A 20,818-nucleotide genomic window follows, 5' to 3' on the forward strand; every position below is an offset into this window, starting at 1 on the left:
AGAACAAGGCCGTTCAGCCCTCAAAAAACTTGGTAAGGGACTTTGAGCATACATGGCCTCATTTGGCTGTCGACTGATGATAGCCGCAAATTGTAAGCAGGGGTTTCGTCTTCGTTGTCTTCGTCAACTGTACTCCTCTCCTCATGCTGCCAACATCTGGCTGGATACCCGGACAATCGGTCCTGGGTTCCGTTGTTGATGGTGATGCAGGAGCAGAAGCGACAAGGGTAGTGAAGCGACTGTGGTAGCGGCACCACTATCGAGGGTGGTCATGGTGGTCATGACATCCTCCATGTCTTCGTCATCGCTATCCTCCCCAAGGGTAGAAGAGTTCAATCAGCTAGCTAGTGATCTCTGTGTTGGGGTGAGGCATGGATCCGCCGTTACTGATCTGAAGAATTAGAAACCTTCAATAATAACATGAAGTTGTCGGTTGACTCGTTGTTCGTCCTCGTTTTCTTCCCATTGACCGATCAACACTTCTTCAGATTCGGAAGTGGTATCAGAACCAAAGACGCTGTGGCCTGTGTTCGCGGTCCACCTCATCTTCCTCGACGTTAATGCAACTTAGTTGACTATGCTACAAGGTTCTTTTTGCACTTTAAATGGTGCTACGGAGCGATATTTATCGTATTAAGAACTAGAGTGAGCCCGAATTGCTAGTTAAAGCTAGTGCCGCTAGTAGAATGTGCCGTAGGTGCAGCTAGACCAGTTAGAGAGAGCCGTAGATCATGTCAGAAAACTGTATGACCGTTCGAAACCTGTAGAACACTATGAGCAGAGGACTTAAGCGGTAATTCACCGAGTTCTACTCTCTACATTCTATTATGCACTGGCATATCAAGGGATTGTACTATTAGAAGACTTGTAGTCTTCACAGAACCGTTCGTAGCAGAACTTAATGGAGTCAAAAGACCTTCATACTAGGAGTACCTACTTCTACGGGGGATTTAGTTGACAAGAAATCGGACATAGGACCACACAGACTAGGAGAAATTTGATATGACCGTAGATCAAGTCCCGATCTGAGGAAAAGACAAAAAGACATGATACAGATCCCAGATCACAGATAGAGTACCTAGGAACCAGGCAGGAATGAACAACGGATCTCGGAGTCTGCGCTGTTCATGTGCTACGGCGATTCGGAACTCTGGATCCATATGCTGGAACTACTTGGACACACAAAGTCCATATGATTTGATAACGTCGAAATGCAGGATAAGGTCCGTAGGCAGGAAATACCATATGGTACGCCTATGTAGGTCCATTCTACATGCTGAAACAAGAATGAAGAACGGTCCAGATTGGCCCAAAACATATGATTCGAATACGGAAAAGCTCCGTAGATGAGATTCTGCACATGTAGCGGCCCCTAGCGATAAGATTCCACATGGATTCGTAGCTACAGTGTATTATTTTTAGAGATGAAACAAGTAGAGATAGGATTACAAAGCTAGCGTAGAAGTAGTATAAAAGCAGCTCATGTATCCGTAGATAAAGAAGTACTACCCGTGCGTAGGAAAGTCCTGAGTGGGTTGCCCGTGAGTAACTGCTCTTGACACCAATAGAGAGATTTGCCCTGTCTTTGTGCAGTGAAACGATATGATTTGATTTGAACCATACGAGACCATCGAGGTCAAACTTGAGAACTATCCGTCCGTAGGCCGCCGAGGTCTTGATTACTGTTTTGTGATCCATCGAGGGTCTTAGCGTTTGTGTCTGCTGAGGACTTAGTTTTCGTGTCCGCTGAGGGCAATAGTCTCCAATCGTTCAAATTAGTCTTACCGTAGACGAAATTCATAGTCCCACTCAGTCCACTGGACAATAAACAGAGCCCCTACAAACCCTAGAATCCCCGTAGCTGTGGTGTTTTACACTTGCAGTTACACATTGATTTTATAAGACCTCCATATGATATTGAGACTGTGATCTTGTGCGTAACCTTTGCCAAGCAGTCCACCCTTGCAATCTTTCCTGGTGTGTAGAGTTATTGATAGACTTTACACGGAGGTTTACTAGTTTTTGGGTTGATTTGGTGTTGGTGCTACTCCCATAGCTCTGATATTAGGTTGACTCTTGAGTGGTATTCTTCGCCCATTAACGCCTTCGCTATGTGAGTCTTCGGCCTCGCCACTGCTAGAGTCGTCACTACTGTCCTCCGAGATGCTGTCTGGGGGACAATATCGATCGGGCAGAAGCTGAGGATGAACGTCGCCTGGGATGTGGGCAGTCGTTCGCACTGATGGATCGCAAGTGTTCAAGACTCCCTAAGGAATAAAATAAGTTGACTTGGAGGGCAGAACACAACAAAACGCACGTAGTCCAGCCTTGACATAGTTCTCGATCTCAATTCCTTCTTATGATGTCCAAATGACATTCCTCGATGCCATCCTCGATGATTATTTGGCCTTCCGTGACATTTCCCGCCATTTCTGTGATGGTGCAAAGTCTGTGGAGTGCACTTCATTTGTGAGTTCTCTGCAGTGAGATGACCTGGCTTGTGCGAATCGCCTTGAGAGATCACGAGAGTAGAGCGTGGGGCACAGGCGATCAGGATAACTGGTTCATTCACTGCAGGGAGAACCGTTGCTATTCAATCGTAAGCTGCAGAATACCAGTGCTGATAGTCTGCTCCACGTACTTTTACGGGGATCATGAGTGCATTGCAGGTTGAAGGACAAACACCCAGAGCATTTGCTCCCTGGCATTTTAGCACTATCATCTAGATTCGTTCAGTGTGGGCAATACGTGCATTCACTCTTCTTCCTTGAAATGAGCATCTGATCATAAGCGAAACACATGTTGAGAATGTGGAAAAGATTGCCCACCGCTCTGCAAAAGAAAGTAAGGCTAAGCGAAACAAGACGGCAGCGCGGATGTGAAATGAATGTACTGCACTATCACAGGCACCCTGCAGCCTTCCTCTTCTTGGCCGATGCCTGCCTTTGCTGACTGCCGCCCTCGTTTGAAGACATGGTCCGCGAGAAAAGGAAGAGAATGGAACGAATGTGAAAGACGTATTTTGTTAGAGTTGGTAGGTTACAAGAAGTAAAACATACAGCTAAGTATAGTGTGTAAGTATAGCGATATAACAAGAAAAATATGAAGAGTGAGTCAACAGTGAGCTTTGATGATTGAGCGAGCGATTGGTGCGCCGTACAAAAATCTTTCCTTATGCAATACCCCACCTGCAGCAAAAATAGTAAGTCAAAGTCGTTTATCAAGGATTACAGACTTACAGGGGTATCGTTGGGTTGACTTTGTGAACCCTCGCATGAGCAGGCCTATAGCGACTTTGGGTTTGACTATAGCCTCTTTCTCCTCCTGGAATCCTTGCTCCGTCTTCCTAGCCGCAACCATGTTGTACCGCAGACACGCCTCACAGATGAGAATTCAACCCGTGAGTACTTCTTCTGACGAAACTGGCCTAGGCGGACTCACTGAAAATGAGAACAAGAGCCGCCTGTTCAGTGTGATAGGAGCGTAAGTCAATTGAAATAACATGGATAACATGGAACGGGGGAATAACAAAAACGTACCCCACAACTAAGCGCAAGTAGATATTCCTCCCTATTATCCATGACCATCCCGGTGTTTCCAGGCACCTTCGAACACAAAATGGCATTGGTCTCTCCCCGCCCCCCCGAACAAACGCTACAGCTTCGGCCAGGTCATCAATTTCAGCGGATTTGTTTTTGACCAAGTGCATGCTGACATAATGATAATTATGTAAACACGCGTCGCACCGCGTCTCAATTCGCTTAGTACAAGCGCCGTACTGCATTTTCTTTATTTATTTCTTTCTTTCTTTCTTTCTTTCTTTCTGTTTCCCTCTCTCTTGAACTCACCACTCCCTCATCTTCCCCTTTGACCACGAGTATTCCAGTGTTCTACCGTGATCAATGAGCTCCCAGCCTCCTCCTGCAATGGGTTCCCAACCTCCTCCGCCTACAGCTCCAGCATCTCAGACCCCTAGAAGAAAGAGGAAAGAACCTAAGAAGAAGAAAGACAAGAAGAAGAAGAAAAAGACCGACCGTTTCCATATCAGGTGAGAACAGCTTCCTCCCGGAGCGGATGGACTAAAGGTTGGCCAATGATTTTGCACAAGAGCTGAACTAATTTTCTTTCTCGGACAGAGCGCTCTAGAGGCACAAATCTGTGCGATGTGGGGTTTCTTTGATGTGACAACGATACCCCCTAAGCCAGACGATGGAATGAAAGAACGCTTTTCCCAGCGTTACACAAGCTTCGACGACTTCAGTAAAGTGCTCGGGAAAATGCCTGAACAATCATTCAGTCTTAAAGCGGAAATCATAAAGTTGCGAAAGAGACTGGAAGATTCCAAACGACTTGGTCAAGTGATCACCAAGATAGAAGACAACGTCCTGAGCATCATCGCTTTGAATCTCGCCCATTACCACCTTGATGCCTGGTGTCCCGACCTTTCGCAAGATGCCACTTTGGACTGGAACCAAATCCATCACGCAATTTGTCTTGATATCTTCCGACAAGCTGTTATCGCTGGAGGATATGCAGAATGGGCTGTGGACCAGAAGTACATGAGCTTCGAAAATCTGGGTCTCCTAGCCAAGCTTTATGACAACTACATCTTCTCCTGGATCAGGTCTCAAGTTTGAAAAGAAGAATCGGAGCCTGGCTGATTGGCTAAAGAGCAGGTGGAGCGCAATAGTTATAAACGTAGGAAACTGGTACGCCTCCCCTTTCGTCTCTTTTGGATATTTCTAACTCGAGGACAGCTTGCGGATGATAGGAAAAAATTTGCGATGCTGGAAGGTTTCGACTATCGTGTGCAATGCCTGGTAGGCGATCCCAATTGCACTTCTGATGACGAATTTGACAACCAGACTGCAAACGAGTACATTGTCCAAAGAGTACCGGGACGCAACCCGCACGTGACGGCGTTCCTGGAGGCGCTCGACGTTGAGAGAGAGAAGCAGAAGGTCACTGTGCAGGGAGTCTTTGGCAAGCCACAGCGCCTTTCCAACCACGGGAACGGAAGCGTAAACCCAATTCTCCTATGGGTCTGGATCGATTACCTCCACATGGAACCCCCCTTGATTGGTTCACTCCAAGGGCCTTTAATGACCTCCCTCTATCAACCCATGCCCTCTACTCGTTCAAACCGACTATAGCCTTGCCTCCCACAGGGGTAGCCAGCCCCACCAGGATCTATCAATCAGTGGCGTTCAGGAAGATGACAAAAGAAAATTTCATGGCGAAGTACGGAAATAAGGTCCTGAAAGCTTACGATGTCGTGAGCAAAGAGGATGTGCTGAGGATATGCTGTAGTACAGATGACGATGAGGATCCAGATGCTGCAGCGCTGTCATGAATCATTCACTTTCCAAGGAATCCCCAGAAATCGATTTTTGGGCATCCTGGGCATCTTGGGCATCTTGGGCATTCTAGAAATCTGTACTCTTCTATTTTGCACAGCCTTGCACAGTCATTTAACAGCTTTTCATAATCATCCATAGTTATTCCATGGTTATTCCATGTTATTTCCTATTGGTTAAGCTCTATCCCCATGTAGGTAGCTCAGTAGTATATAAACCCCATGTATTTTGGCTGAATCCCCAGCCTTATTATTTTGTACCCCTTGTTTCTAGTCTGGTTTGCTACTCTCAATAGAGTCCCTTTGCTTTTTCCCTTCTTCTCTCTCAGTGTGAGTTCAGTACTACTCCATAAAGTACTACCAAGTGTTCTTCCCTGTGTCTGAGTTCTGTACTACTCTAAAAAGTACTATCTAGTATTCCCCTCTGTGTGAGTTCAGTATCACTCTAAAAGATACTATCAGCGCTCTCTCCAACACCTTCTTGGTGCTCTCTGTGTAAGTAATTATCTCAGAGTAACTCTTGTCGCCTCGGTGGTCCCCCTTTTGTTGTTAGTTGTGTTCTTGTGTGCTTGCCGCGTAAGCCTTAAAACCCCACTTGTTGGGTGCAGTGGTTCTAGAGTATTCAGTTCGTGACAAGCGCGGGCAAAATTTATCGCTGAAATGGAGGAGGCGTTGAAACGGAGAAGTGGTGCCAAAAAGGCGAAGAGAAATGAGTACACAGGCTATGAGGACGAGGTAGAAGAGGACAGTAGCAACGAGATGGATGTTGATCCTGATGAGAGCGGCAATTCTGACGAAGAACACGATGGTTCTGAAGAAGAGGGCGTCGACTCCAATGACGAGGGCAGTGATTCCGGCGAAGGGGGCAATAGCGAGGTGCCCGAGGATGCTGATGGGGATGGCGAATTCGAGGAAGAAACGTGGGCAGGGATTGGAAAGGATGAGGGCAGGAACACTGGTGCTGAGCCTGAAGGTGAAATGGACGTCGACCCTGGTGACAAAGGTGATTCTGGCAAAACAAGCGACGGGGAAGCGGGGGAGGATGAACCAAGCGATGAGAGTGTCGATGCAGGCACGACTTGGGGTGCCCCAGGTGAGAATGGGACAGAGCGTAGCGAGGGTGTCGGCAACCCTCCAAATCCTGGAACGTTTGGTGCCGAGGCCTCTTCTGACAATCCTCTTTTCCCCGGAAGCAATACTGAGGTTCCAAAGGTTTCGGATCCCGTTGTCAAGAGCCCTGGTATCGTTGAAGCAGAAGGAAAGGGGAAGGGAAGGGCAGAACCTACACCAGAGTATTCAGGAGGCACTGAGTCTTCGGGGATGGAGATTGACGATTGGGCGGGAAGGGAATCTGGCCAAACGAAAGGACCTAATGACAAAGTGAAACCCATAGGTTCGAGCTTGAGGGCCAAGAAGGGAAAAGTCTCGGATACGGGTGCTGGGGAACGGAAGAGACAGGGGAAGAAGGCTGAGGAACAGTTGCCACAGAATATCTCCATTGCGGATCAGAAGAGACGAGGGAAGAAGAAAACCCCAACGAAGGATGGTCAAAAGCCTGATATCGGGCCTTCCACGGCACCTACGGATGACAGTGGTGTTGAGCCCACCACGACACCGAGAGCTAATAGTGGCGACAAGCCTTCCACAATACCGAGAGCTGATAGTGTTGAACCTTCCATGAGACCAGTGATAGTAAAACACGTCAAGCGTGCTGCTTTGACCGAAATTCGCCGTACACTACCATCAAGTCGTGATGCATCGGTATCGGACATTGAAGAAAAGGAGATTCCGGTCGAGCAGAAGGTTTACATTGGCGGTGCGCAGGTTTGGAAAAAGTCGGCCCCTGATGGAGATGGATATTGGTATGATCAGGACAATAACCTCCAGGCAGTTGAAAGCCAGCGGAAGATCGAGGGAAAAGAGGGGTGGCACCTTGAGGATTGAGAGGTTTACAGCTACACCGATCCTGCCACTCAAATGAAGCTTTGGATAGATAAAGATGGCCAACCGGTCGTCACCGAAAGGGAGAAGGCTTAATGGACAGGAAATGAGTTTCAAGTTAATGAACGTAACAATGTTGTATCTTACCTCCTTGTATATCGTGTAATGTTTTGAACAGCCCCAATCCTATAACTCTAACCATAAATTCAAAAACCGGGAACTGGGTTGGTTGCAGCATAAGCAAATGCCTGGCGCAAAACAATATGACTCCCGATAGAAACCGACCACAATATAACCGTAAGAATCAGGGAGGATCACAGAGGACTCCCCTGGATATATGGCGCAAGCCATCCTAGGAAGACTCCATTCAGCCTCGATGTTCGCAGGTTCCTGATGCTGGAGGGGAAGATATGGCAATGATGGAGTGAATGCGATGATCCTTGACACAGAGCAGGGGACATTTCCAAGGTTTTCGGAACGCTTCCTTGGATATATGGTGCAAGCCATCCTAGAAAGAGTTCGTTAAGCCTTGTATGCATGGTTTCACTGCAGAGGTAGGAGTTGAGACGATGTAATGGATACGATTCTATATGTTCGTGGGATAAGATTCAAATTCAAAGGTTGACAGTAGTTAGCACTCACCACAAGTTCCCTTGAATACCGAAAAATGGGGTAAATCCAACTACCAGGTTTGTGAGATTCCACGAATGAAGAAAATCCTCGACTGCCATTGCCGAGGCCGCACCAATAACTCGAGCACGAACGAAGTCTGGAGGAAGAGGTAGAAGAGTAGCCCCAAAAATGTCCCTGTTTTCTAACAGGGACTCTCGCACGACTTCTGTCGCAGAGGAACTACAGATGGATGGCAAGTTGGTGTAGTATGTAAATAGATTGTGTTGTTGTTAACCGAGCATGCATCGAAGTCTAGGAGAGAGGTAGAGGTAGAGTAGTAGCTCTTGAACGTCCCTGTTTTCTAACAGAGACTCTCGCACGACTTCTGTTGTAGAGGGAGGAACTACGGATGTAAAGATGGTGGTGTGAAGATATATCGCATCTCGGGGATGAATCGAAATCAGGGAGAGGAAGAAGAAGAGGTACAGCAGTTCAGAAACGTCCCTGGTTTCTAACAGGAACTCTCACACGACTTCTGTCGTAGAGAGGAACTACAAGTTGGTGGATCGCGATCTTGGTAAACCGAGGATGAATCGAAGTCTGGGAGAGCATGAGGCAGAGAAGTAGCTTCTAAATGTCCCTGTTTTCTAACAGAGACTCTCGCACAACTTCTGTCGCAGAGAAAAACTACAGATGGTGGTATGAGGAGATCGTGAATGTTGTCACAGCTGTGACGAGCGTCATTATGGCTCGGGCACGCCGGAATTAATGGACTAGAAATTGATATTTCATCAGAATATGATAAGTACCTCTCTAGATAGAGCATGTACCTCATATAGCAGTTTTCCTAATCCTCACAAGTCCAAGGCACTCAGTGGGCGGACAAATTTTATCCGACGCTTTCGCTAGCTCGTGGGAACGTAAAACATTTTTCTATGGTAGAATTACTAGATCGCTGCCCGTCGTCTTTCTCATTGATGAAGAACATGACAGCGGTAAAATTTGGTACAAACTGAACCTCTCAAGTTTAAAACTAGAAAGATTTGAAGATGTCAGAGAGAGCTGTTACGATTCATGAATTTCGAGGCAGCAACTAGAAAGCTTCATTATATTCTATAAGTAGTACAATCATATGGTCACTAGCACTACCGAACTCTTGGCAAAATGGGAGGATGTCCAATAAAATTGAAGTAGGTCTGGGCGTAAGTTTGAAACAGTAGAGTCTCCCACTCTTTTCCTGGTCCCACAAGATACCGGAGATTGGGATCCAGTCCACGATTCCAAATTCCAGACTTCTCGACAGGCCAGTTGCTCATCAACCTCCAAAAGCTTCGCAAAGCACCCACTCTATCAGCCCAAGAATCAGCCGCAAATCCAACCCTTAGCGTTACATCACTACAGGTAAACATGTCTCCTCCGTTACCGAAAACTTCATTCACAATTCCTCTTCACTCACGGCAATGATTGACACCCAGTACCTTCAATTCTGCAGCAGTAACAGAGGCTTTTGGTTGTGGAGAAGTCTGGTCCGCTATTGCGTCGAGTAAAAGGAGTTGGTATCGGAAATTGATGAAGGTGAGCTCATGCACAAGTCGCTTTGCCTCTGAAGTGGAGATTGTCACCGAGTTCACGTTTGAGATGATAGGAGTGTTAGGCCTGTGACAGGAAAAGACTATTTCGAGCAACTGGGTGGCCTCCTGATGGTCGTGGTCTTGTTTCGATTTCACGGATTTCTCGGCCTTCCAAGCCCCGATTGAAGGAAGACTGAGTACTTTTTTCCAGACTGTACCGCTAACTGGCTCTGGGGATGATGACTCGCGACAATAGAAAAGCCAGGCGTCACGGACATGACACCACTGCTTCAGGTACAGCAATCGCTTCTCCTCATCTGGAGACCCGAAAATGAGAGCAGGGTCAGGGACAACAGTGGTCAGTTTCAGAGCTTGTGCTGAGTCGTGGAGTATCCCCGAATGTCAAGCGTTGATAGTGGTGTTGATACCTCTACACGATGGCAAAAGGGGAGGTAAAAGGGGGCTCTGTATTGCCAGGTCTTCGAAATGCGATGGTTGAGATTGAGTAGGTAGATCTGTGAATGGAGTATTTAAGCACCAGAACTGAGCTGCAGCTATAGACGATGTACCGCTGCTTCCGCCTCCAGATTGTTTTTTAGCTTGCAGTGCTTTGTGGCTTTTAGTGTATGGCCGAGCGTGAGTAGAAGAGGAAGACATTTGGACGACCCCAGCAAGGCTAGATGTCGATGGAACGGACACACTGGGCGAACGAATTTGTTTATGAAATGTAGATAAGGAAAATGACGATGCATATGCCCCAGGCAAATGCATGTTTTCAAAGGGACTTTGGACGTCAAAACAAGATATAGTGGCAGCGCGAATAGCCGCAAACTTCTCGTTGGATCCAGCCTGGCAGTTGGACAGCAAAATTGGGTACGGAGGCGATGCAACCACCATGCAAATTTGAGGCAGAGAAAGCGATACTGCGGATTGAATGACTTGCCGATCGAAGGCCCTGTATGGCTGTATATAGAAAACTGGTAGATTTGCATTGAACAACTTCATGGCGTCTGAGTCGTTCCACACGAATGCTCCCATTCGGTTCTCAACGGGTTCGCCTCCTCCTCCTCCCATGTGAGTTTGCATTGAACGTGAATAGAAGATTTGGGTATAATCCAGCAAAGCAACAGAGTAACTCCATCCTCTTCGAACTTCTGACAGTCCACGCCACAGATCCCTCATGGGCATTGATACTGATCTGATTCAGGAGAAACACAAAACAATCGTGTTGTCAAACTCTGCCAACAGCCTGGAAACGTTGCGGTCCTTCAGTTCATCGCTGAGCATGGTATATGCCGTGATTCTATCACGCAAGCGTCCAAGCGAGCTCTCCAGTTGATCGGCCAGATATGTGCCTAAGGTTCCCTCTTTATGCTGCTTCCCTTTATAGGTGAATTCCATATCATGCTCGTTTGTATTCGCCCACATACAGGTATCAGTGGAGTAGGGGTGATCATCGGCAGTTGAAGGACGAGGAATGCACGAGAGGTATATATTATGTTGGTTGATGGGCTGCAGTGTTGTACGTCAAAATTACACGTGCCTTTAATCTCCGTTAGAGTATATAGTTACTAAATACGTACACTCACACCTCAGTGTCAAACCACCACTGAGGTGTAAGTCTTCTGTTATTTTCCCTTATTCAGAAGTACTCATATTACCTTCTATAGTATACATTCCTTTTAGGTATTCCCTATTATCGTAGTGTCAAACCACCACTGAGGTTATACATTCCTTTTAGCCACTCTCTCGCACTCCGGAGCTCCGACGGACTCCGACGTTTCTCCGTTCTTACACTCTATTCAACACTGCGCATCACATGCAGCCATTGTACCAGGTCGTCGTCCCCATAAAGTCCATCATTTCTGCGGTATAGATCACGAGTGGACCCAAATGGCAGTGAAGGAATGGTATGGAAGTTCGGTGAAGTGATAAATTCCCGAGTTCGAGGACATAGAGACCCTACGAGACCGTCGCGGTAAGTGATTCGTTCTAAGGATACTGTGTTTCAGATTGGACGCTGAAAAAGCAAAAAAAAAGGAGTTGGCTCACGCTTGGCTCCAGACGGACAGAAATTTCTGGTTAAATCGTTTGCTGTGAGCTCCATGTTGAGTTCTTAGCTTCTGCTAAGGTCGTTCCATGACTTCTGTCACAGATTCGGTTCGGAAAACAAAGTGACACTGAAATATGCTATGAAAGAGTACATAAGGTTATGTGAGTAACATCAAATTTAGACCTCATGTTTTGCAGAGGAAGTTACTTGTGACTTGCTTGTCGATTGCAGATTAGGTTGAACCATTCTACTCAACAGCCACTGATTCAAACTTGTGGTGGTGTGTTTGTGTACTTGCCATTTGATATCGTACCTAATCTAATCTAATCTGAATTGAATTCCATCTTTCCCTCTGGACAGAGATTACAGCGAGTCGAAGTATGTACATGTACAGTGTAAGTGACAGTGAAAATAAAAGCTTTTATCAGGTCGACGCCACAGTAGGACCGTCACCTTCCCCAAGTTTCTTCTGTTTCTTCAGTTGTTTGTTGATCTTGTTCTGCTTTCGTTTCTCTGCTCTCTCTACCGCTTTTTTCATGTTTCGGACTGCTTCTTCCTCTTGTGTAAGCATCACCCAGCTGGAGCTAACGATGTAAGCTGATGTTCGGCAAGTGGGGCCTAAGATTCAGGAAGTCAGCTTGATGCTTGATCACTTCTCACAAATTTGAAATAGAACGCCGGAGAACGTACATGAAACGCATCCTTCTCTCGAATCATCACTGGTGTCTTGAGATTCTTGAACAGAACGCAGGCATTCCAAGCAATAAACCTTGAAGCGGCATGGGCAGGTAAGTAGGCCCCTTAGAGGTTTCTCTGTATCTGCACAAATCTGCGAAGCATGCGGTAAGTCCACTTGAAGATGATGTGAAGTTTGGATCTCACCACACAGCCTGATTTCCAGTTGTCGAGCTACCCCGAGTCCTGTACACAGGAAGAAGTTTACGGTCATCGAACAGAAGACAACAGTGAACGACTGATTGTCAACTCACTTCTCTGGTGTCTTCCCTGACCTTTTTATAGAGAACTCGGGATACATCTATATTTCTAGACTCCAGCGAGTGGCGGACAATCTAGGGATCTGTTATAACCACGAAGGAGCAGTTGATTGAATCACGAACCTGATATTTATCATTAGCCGTTAGACCTTTGAGTCTGAGACACTCGGGATTGGTCCAGAGTAGGCCCGGGTCCGGGATAAGGCAAGTTTTACCTTTGTATTGGTCAATTTGTGAGTTGAATCAGGTAATTGAATGAATGTTGTGCACCGAGTCCATCGAGCGTGATAGTTTCTGTATACAGGGGCACTTGCTCTGGCTCCGAGATAGTATGTAATCCTTGTCCTTGATCAAGTCGCGCTTTGCACTCTTCTAATGCCAGTAGTATGTATGTCAATGCATTAGATTGAGCTAGAGGAAGAAAAGATACGTTACCTCTAAAGCTGTTGCTGCTGACTACTTCGATCCCTCCCAATAGTTCCGCAGGTCGACCAAGATTATCCATACCCACATCCCTCCAGAATTTCCCCAACATCCAGCTACAATTGGTTAACAAGGAGCCGGGTTCCCATCTATGCGTTGAATTGGCCTCAGATTCTGCCTTCACGACACAAACCTCGAACATACGAATTTTCCGCTTCAGCATATCCGGCCCACTGCAACATAGAGTTGGGCAAAAGGAAAGACAGGCTCTTATATGGAAGGCCTCACCTTGACATAGTATAGCTACAGTCAAATCAATAATCAAATGTAGGTAGGTCAAAGCGCGTGCTATCGGAACTCACCCATTGCGCCTCCTCCCACTTGGCTTTCTGGATTGTTTCTGACCTGAGAGATACAGACAAGGTAGAGTCACGCGAAAATATTGCATACTTACCGACTTCATAAAACACCTCAGGCGATGACTGCTTATTGGCCTTCTTGTACCTCGACCTTCGCATAGTCGTACGATGCTTTGGCATTTGAAACCGAGTCCAGTATTGTTTTGATTCCGTTCGCTGATTGTTAGTGAGAGTTTATTCAGTAGTGTAACGGGAAAAGCACAGAAAGACACTATCAGAGACGGCAGCCCAGATGGTGGTAACTTTTATTAGAGGACTCAATCACGTTGGCGTTCAACACATGGCAACAGCTGTGGCCGATTGGCTCGTACGACAGGAAGACCATGATCGATACTACTGTAGAAACTGGTGTAAAAAGCTATGTATCTGGTTCAAGAACTCGAAATGGAAAGACTACTAGGTGTGATGTAAAGTACAGAATAATCAATTGGTATTATCTTCTAGATATAATACCGGAAAGTGATGGGTGGTCTATTAGTTACAGGTTAACACATTTCAATGTAAAACAAGTCTCGAGGGACCCTTGGGCATTTGACGCCGTGACATGACGATAGGTCAGAATGGTGATGTATATTGAGTCAAACAGAAAGCTCACAGCTCTTTTACGTGTAATTCAACGACCTCTCTCTGAGTGCCCAAGCCGAAGACCCCACAGCGAGCACATGCCCAGTTGTCGTTCTCATATTCATCTTCATAATTCGAACTGCATCAGAATCTGGGAATGCTAGCCCCATGATAGATGCCGTGATGATCGATCTAAAGATATGTGAGTTGGAGCGCGCGTAAAAAAGGCTCACTTTGAACTTACACAAAAACGCCACTTCCCAGAATGAATGTCATTGAAACAATTAATACATTCAAATGAGGTGTCGAGTTGGTCCAGGTCGTCGGCAGTGGTGGTCGTCGCCGGAAGACTGCACAAATTCAAGAGATGGAGCACGGTGTTGGACGGCATGAAGATGAACTTGTTATGCACGAGGTCTTTCCCCAGTTTGCATGACCAGGGATTATTGAGATGTCTGATAGTTGCTCTAGCGCTGGGACAGAGTTTCCTGCACTGTTGGCAAGTAAATTGCGCCACAGCCAATTCGTGGCAGTTTCCGGCGGAAAAGCATCTCGGATTCGAGATCAGGGGCTGGAAATCCTTTCGCAATCCGAGGCTAGTAGCGACGACGAGAAGTCGATGACACCTTAGGATGAAGGCCTGGGAGAGTTGTCGATGTTCTTCTTGTACCCAAATCCGCATGTCTCGAACGATGACACCCCGATTAGCGATGAACCTGTCTTCAGTGACAGGAACGTTGTCGGGTAGGATGATGAGGTCGGCACAAACCGGTAGTAGGCACATGGTTTGAGTGTCAGGTAAGTCCCGCCTCTCAGAAGGGATGGAATTTAGGATTGTGTAGAAGAAGATTTTGACAAGGTATACACGATGGGACATGACCTCGTCGTGCAAGTGTTCCTTAAACATTCGGGCGCACCTGTCTTGCTCGATTACAGCCCCAAGTTCTGGGAAAATGTGGTACTCCCAGTCTGCTCACAGAACGTTAGAGAATGTACACCAGACGTTGTGTATTGAAGACGTACCAAACTCCTTCAATGGCGCAGATGTACGTACGAGGGGGTGTTCACTGACATTGTCTATATTGAGAGGGTTACATCCTCTGCTGAGTAATTTTTGTCGAATGCTGAGAACGAACATCATGATCATGATTAGGGCAAGGCAAGTAAAATCAAAGCGGTGGTAACAGACCTCTCAACACGGCGCCTTATGGCCTCAACCCGATTGCACTCTGCTCATTCGTCCATCCATTTCTTGGTTGCCGTGGCCAACTAGGCAAGTCCGAGTGAGCATGTTACTATGTATCATAAAAACGACGCACCTTGACAATATCCATGCTAGTGGTCCGTATATTCTCCAGTCCTTCTCCGTTTTGAAGTCGACTTCTCAATTCTTGCGCAAAATTCCTTAAATACTTCCTTTCACCACCATAGGCTAGAGAGCGCGTGGATTAGATGTGACTAGAATGAGTGTTGTATGACATACTGATGAAAGGAATGAAGTCGTAAACCTCTGCGGGGAGCTCAACCCCAAGGTCTTGTGGAGAGCAAAGTCTAGTAGAGTATAAATGACAACGTAAGAGCTGAAGGAATGATTGCCTTACGTGGTTTGAGAACAAGCACAACAAAGCCATTTGAGTGCTAAGTGGAATGGATGAAGCTGGACTCCCCGCCATTTCTTGCATTCCTGTAAGAAAGGATAAGTTTCGACCACAACGGACTGACGATGATGAAAAACTTGCCTGGCATCGAGCTCCCTCCACTCGAAAGAGAAAGAAAGCCAATTGAAGGCCATTTATAGAAGGTAGTCGTGTTGGACAACCTGCGCCAGTGAGCACTTTGTCCCAAGTGGCGTTGCAGAGTTTGGATGCAAGTATTTGGCGAAAGATATTATTGACGTTCGCCATGACCAACAGACCTCCAAGTTTGAGGAGTTTGAGGATCTAAAGGACTAAGTTAGATGAATATGTCGACTAGAGTGGCTTTTTGAACTGACTTCGAGGGTGATTTCGATGGGGATGCGCCGAACAAAGAAAGACAAGGATAGCGGATGGGATGGGTAGACTCCCACATGGCCCTCGGAGAGTCTTCGTTTCTTGGTGGTCAAAAGAGTAGATGCCATGGTAAAACAGAATTGAAGGCACACGAGAAGGGAGATGTGGTGGAAGAGGGAAATGTTGTGAGGAATTGCCTTACGATCGAGTCAGGGTTATATAGATTATTGATTGTGCCACTCCTGTCACCCAAAATCCTTTCATCCAAAATCCTTTCATTGGTCTACAAGATAACGCCAATGCATGCGGGTCCACCTTGTCATCACAGAGTTGCCATATAAGGATTCCAGGTATGGATAGCAGCAATAGCAACCACTATCCACCTGAGGTAATGCGTAAGAAACATGAGGCTGGAAGAAAAGACTTCCTTGGATATATGGCGCAAGCCATCCTAGGAAGACTCCGTTCGGCCTCGATATTCGCAGGTTCGGTACTGGAAGGGAAGATATGGCGACGATCCCTGACAGCAGACAACGGGCATTTTCAAGGCTTTCAGAACACTTCCTTGGATATGGATATATGGCACAAGCCATCCTAGGAAGACTTCTTTGAGCCTTGTATGGACGAGTTCACAGTGGTGGTAGGAGAGGTGGGACAATGATACGGGTTCGCGAGCTGTACGAACATTGGGAACCTCAACTGTCGGATACTAGCGGAGTAATGCGAAGTATTCAAGGTTTAAGCGACTCAGAAAATGGGTAATCCAACGACCAGGTTCGTGAGATTTCATGGACGAAGAAATTCCTCGGCTGATGCCAAGGAGGGGCAAGCAACTGCTGCTGAAGCTGCACCAACAACTCGAGAAGTTTGGGAGAAGAGGGAAAGAGTAGCCGGAGAGACGTCCCTGGTTTCTAACAGGGACTCTCACACAACTTCTGTCACGGAGAGGAACAGACGAGGAAGATGGCGGGATGAGATTGTAGATTGTTGATGTTGTCACAACTGTCACGATCACGAACATCACTGACACAATTCAGGTGTGGGCGCGTTGGAGATGTTCTCTCCCAATGTCACGTGCTGCCGGAGAGACAACAATTCGAGGTTCATTATCGTGTGAGAGTGATGGCGTCGTCATTTTATTCTTGCTCCGTACCCACCACCACGTCTCTGTACCAAATAATGTAATTACTAGGCATCACTTTACAGAATACATTAATGCCCGTAGAATCTGACGTGAGGATTCTGACACAAAGAACGAGACTTGAAAGCTGAAACCTCCATATTATAATAGATTGCCCAGTTTTTGGATATAGAAGCTGGAGTTGACGAGCAAGAGGAGAACGATACTGACGGTGAGGAATCAGGTTCGTTGCGTCCATTCTGATACTTCTATCTCTTTATCATTAACCTCCCGAGCATTAGACGACGACGACTTCATCGTGCCAGATGACGATGGTGGCCAAACCCAGCAGTTTACTCCAGTCGCACACGATAACGAGGGTACTGCAAGGGAGGAGTTTGACGAGTTTTTGGGTTCGTTATTGAATAAGAGAGGGAAAGCTAGTACTCCTGCAAGTATAAGCAACCCGATTGACCCACCAGGTGATATGCATATGGCAAAGGAAGCCATGATAAATGTTCGGCCACCCCTGTGGAAAGTTAGATGCTCAGTGGGTTAATAAGTCAAGTTAAAAGTACATCTTATTCAATACTCTCCCCACAGAGACACAAGGAGTATGTGATATGTCATTTTGCTCTGATGCACTCCATCGCGAATACATCCCCCAGTCCCATATCGTCTATTTTCTTCCGAAGCGTCAACGATGGTTATGTCATTGTTGAGACGATGAGCCCCGGGCAGGCTGCAAAATTATTAGCAGGTCACCTATCAGTATTGCACGGACAACCGAGCCAACCAGAGGGGATTAATATGACAATATTAGACGACAAAGACACCGACACTATCCTGGATATACCACCAGGGCCTCTTGAAACACCCGGTACATGGGCTCGGCTTATTCGTCATCATTCGCAGCCCAAAAAAACGATTCGAGGATCGACCTTCGACGGGGATCCCTGTATCATTCAGGAGGTTCGCTGGCCATTTGTTCAAGCACTTGTGATTCCATACCTCGAAAAATTCGAAGCCAAACTGACGGTGGTAGGTCAAAATACCTAATGAAGTTGTCTGCATACTGAAACTGGACAGGATGTCAATGATTTCGGTGCCGAGAGAAGCTTCAATGGACTACATTGTGTTTGTACACATGTAAGGTACCTGCGCTTGCTCACCGGGTCGCTTTGGTGTAACGAAGCCAAGCTGTTTCTTGCAAGTGGCCATCAATTTGTTTTGAAACACTTCCCGAAGGTACCTTGTTGGGAGTTCTATGTCGGCGAAAGAGTTCAGAGTTGCAGATCCGGGATAGAGGGTATCATCACTTCAATCACTTCAAGAGGAGTCGAATATAGTGCCAAGAACGGGGAGATCTGTTTCGGAGGATGGAGTATTTTGAAGGACTGGAGATTAGGCGATTACATTCGACACTATGAAGGTCGGGAAGGTTGGGTTGTCAAATCACATAAAAGAGGTGTGAGGGTGATTTTGAAGGCGGGTAATTCGCGTGTCGAGGTCAGTAGGTCTGGATTTAGCAGTTCTCGAGTCTAATACTTGAATGCAGAGGGTAGAGAGATTCTCTGGCCACATAAACTCGTTTGTCGCCACCTCACCTCCATATAATTGGCAGTCTTCATTGCTGATTCAACCCATGACTCTCAACAATCAGCCAAGCATTGGTGGCGAAATTACAGCCGCTTGGACTTTTTGTTGCCTGTGGAAGTGGTGGGAGGTTGTGGTGTGGCGAGGGAAATATCGTGGCCCTAGCTACCGCATATTCGATGTCATTCTTTCCCCCCAAACAGCCAGTGGAATGAAGTTCTTGCTTGAAACTACAATTGTGAACAGTCTTTCACCACGAGTTGTCGTCAACTACGATGATGTGGTTGATAGGAAGTGAGTGCATCTTCAGTTCAAGCAACACCCTCTTATTAACGTATACACTAGAACATTGCTTCCTCTCCATATTATCCAAGCTCCTGCTGCCCTTGCCTTCCGGCCTGGTGCCCTATACCGACATCCCGCAATATACTCCCTCAAATCTATTGTGATAAACCCCTCGCCGCCTTCTTCTCGGCCTGTTACACCCCCGCCACCACCTGTCGTGAACAATGGTACCTCTGTTGCCTGGGATCCGAGTTACGATGGAACGGAAACATATCCCCAAGCACTTGGTCCGCAATGGGAAGGATATCATTCATCTCAACGTCCATTCCTTGTTGTTCCTCGTAGTTTCACAGAAGGGGTAAACTTCACATTCAGTGTCAAGGTGACTGGGGAGTCGCCAGTGAGCACCAAGGCTTTTTGAAACAGTGCCAAGGACGTCGAGATCATTGAGTATGAAGGTCAGTGTCGCCTGGCATTCAAACATTACAAGCAGACAGTGTGCATCCCTCACGCGAGCATTGTGGACCGCGAAGCACCTACCAAGTTCACTCAGAAGCCGATATTTATGTTAAGAGGTCCGGGGGAGTATTGCGTCGTTGCGAGGGTTGGCTGTTGTCGAGAAATTCTTCAGGCCGTGAGGGTTGATTTGTGACCAGTACGAATCTATTCCGATCAGTACTTTTCGGTGAAGCCAGAGGACTGTTGCGTCTTGAATGTGAAGACCTATATCTTGGATGAATTAAATCTTGTTTTGAAGAATTTGTGGGTGCAGAACTCGCAACATGGTCTCCGATAATGGTAGTGTTTTTGTACTATTGAGAAGTATTCAAATTTTTGCTTTGCCGATCCCTTTGTGAAAGATGAATGAACGTGACTGGTTTAGTGACAAGTCACAACTTGAAAGGATTCAAAGGCAACTACGAAGATGGATTTCGACGTCAAAGAATTGGAGAAAAAGCAAGACGTATTTTGGTATACCTGTATGGAAAAACCCCTGCCGGTTAACTTTACCGCAGGTATGTGGACAGTAGTAGTCTTGACCATCGATCGTTGCTCACCTACACTTGTTGAAGGTATGGTAAATTTATTAAAGATGGCGCTCTTAGCAAAGGACGATACCAAACGAGCTGTCCTTTGTGACGAAGGAGTCGTCTATGTCAACCGACTTTTATGGGATCTTAATTGGGGATCAAGGTATCCAAGACTGTTGTGTGCTGATTGAGGATTCCGAAATGCTTGAACTCAGCTATCGATCGTTCATCATGGCATGTACCGCGCTCATGGCTATAGAACAACCATATCAATGGGACTATCAATACTTGCTCACTAACCCGATCGGCCCTGGAGTTCAGAACCTACAAGCGTAGATTGAGGATGCATGGAGAAGAGGTATCGTGGGCTGCTCGTTTATGTAAATCATTACACTGACATGTGGCTCTAATGCCAGGTTATGATGACCAGGGTTGAGAAGAGCATGATCACAAGCTCAAAAATACAGACAAACAGCTGTCTATTGCAAGTATTTTTAGTACCTCTATCTTCGCATGGCTACTGAAACGATCCTAGACTTACAAACTGCTTTTGTTTCTCGTGCGATTCTTGTCCATGCATATGGTATTGAATATGATAGTGAAATGTGTAATTCGCCAGGAGGTGTGAAGTCTGTCGTATAAGTCTTTACCTTGACTTACCTTTCTCTAGGATCTCTTCTGACATGGGCACAAAATTATTTTGAGAAGGACACCGATCCAAATCTCTCAGTCCAAACACACTCAAAAATGCTGTTCATACTCCTTACGGAAGTCGATGGTGTAGTCCATTGTCAGGTTGTGGTTGGATATGAAACTGATGCCAAGGAAAGTATAAACTTATTCGTCTTTGATCCATCTCGG

General features: G+C 46.4%; 9 protein-coding genes across 9 annotated transcripts; 4 read left to right on the forward strand and 5 right to left on the reverse strand.

The window, feature by feature from the left end:
* Positions 1-2,015: 2,015 nt before the first annotated feature.
* E1B28_006836 (uncharacterized protein) lies at positions 2,016-2,335 on the reverse strand (the record flags this gene model as incomplete). The annotated part of the gene is made up of 2 exons (XM_043151537.1): positions 2,016-2,267; positions 2,318-2,335. 2 exons carry the CDS (start codon positions 2,333-2,335, stop codon positions 2,016-2,018), a joined length of 270 nt encoding a protein of 89 aa, XP_043012633.1.
* Positions 2,336-3,114: 779 nt separating this feature from the next.
* Positions 3,115-3,360, reverse strand: E1B28_006837 (uncharacterized protein; the record flags this gene model as incomplete). The annotated part of the gene is made up of 2 exons (XM_043151538.1): positions 3,115-3,188; positions 3,240-3,360. 2 exons carry the CDS (start codon positions 3,358-3,360, stop codon positions 3,115-3,117), a joined length of 195 nt encoding a protein of 64 aa, XP_043012634.1.
* A 566-nt stretch (positions 3,361-3,926) lies between these two features.
* E1B28_006838 (uncharacterized protein) lies at positions 3,927-4,637 on the forward strand (the record flags this gene model as incomplete). The annotated part of the gene is made up of 2 exons (XM_043151539.1): positions 3,927-4,048; positions 4,109-4,637. 2 exons carry the CDS (start codon positions 3,927-3,929, stop codon positions 4,635-4,637), a joined length of 651 nt encoding a protein of 216 aa, XP_043012635.1.
* Positions 4,638-5,038: 401 nt separating this feature from the next.
* On the forward strand, positions 5,039-5,353 carry E1B28_006839 (uncharacterized protein; the record flags this gene model as incomplete). Its single annotated transcript, XM_043151540.1, has 1 exon — positions 5,039-5,353. The coding sequence occupies one exon, from the start codon at positions 5,039-5,041 to the stop codon at positions 5,351-5,353; it is 315 nt and encodes a 104-aa protein (XP_043012636.1).
* Positions 5,354-6,016: 663 nt separating this feature from the next.
* Positions 6,017-7,300, forward strand: E1B28_006840 (uncharacterized protein; the record flags this gene model as incomplete). Its single annotated transcript, XM_043151541.1, has 1 exon — positions 6,017-7,300. The coding sequence occupies one exon, from the start codon at positions 6,017-6,019 to the stop codon at positions 7,298-7,300; it is 1,284 nt and encodes a 427-aa protein (XP_043012637.1).
* Positions 7,301-9,882: 2,582 nt separating this feature from the next.
* Positions 9,883-10,668, reverse strand: E1B28_006841 (uncharacterized protein; the record flags this gene model as incomplete). The annotated part of the gene is made up of 1 exon (XM_043151542.1): positions 9,883-10,668. The coding sequence occupies one exon, from the start codon at positions 10,666-10,668 to the stop codon at positions 9,883-9,885; it is 786 nt and encodes a 261-aa protein (XP_043012638.1).
* A 2,086-nt stretch (positions 10,669-12,754) lies between these two features.
* E1B28_006842 (uncharacterized protein) lies at positions 12,755-13,247 on the reverse strand (the record flags this gene model as incomplete). The annotated part of the gene is made up of 2 exons (XM_043151543.1): positions 12,755-13,184; positions 13,240-13,247. 2 exons carry the CDS (start codon positions 13,245-13,247, stop codon positions 12,755-12,757), a joined length of 438 nt encoding a protein of 145 aa, XP_043012639.1.
* A 1,920-nt stretch (positions 13,248-15,167) lies between these two features.
* On the reverse strand, positions 15,168-16,053 carry E1B28_006843 (uncharacterized protein; the record flags this gene model as incomplete). Its single annotated transcript, XM_043151544.1, has 6 exons — positions 15,168-15,203; positions 15,254-15,366; positions 15,418-15,485; positions 15,555-15,618; positions 15,670-15,874; positions 15,928-16,053. 6 exons carry the CDS (start codon positions 16,051-16,053, stop codon positions 15,168-15,170), a joined length of 612 nt encoding a protein of 203 aa, XP_043012640.1.
* Positions 16,054-17,140: 1,087 nt separating this feature from the next.
* Positions 17,141-19,347, forward strand: E1B28_006844 (uncharacterized protein; the record flags this gene model as incomplete). Its single annotated transcript, XM_043151545.1, has 7 exons — positions 17,141-17,158; positions 17,217-17,289; positions 17,348-17,583; positions 17,649-18,086; positions 18,135-18,554; positions 18,604-18,935; positions 18,987-19,347. 7 exons carry the CDS (start codon positions 17,141-17,143, stop codon positions 19,345-19,347), a joined length of 1,878 nt encoding a protein of 625 aa, XP_043012641.1.
* Positions 19,348-20,818: the final 1,471 nt, after the last annotated feature.

This window comes from Marasmius oreades, chromosome 3 (assembly GCF_018924745.1).
Source record: "Marasmius oreades isolate 03SP1 chromosome 3, whole genome shotgun sequence".
Classification (NCBI taxonomy): domain Eukaryota; kingdom Fungi; phylum Basidiomycota; class Agaricomycetes; order Agaricales; family Marasmiaceae; genus Marasmius; species Marasmius oreades.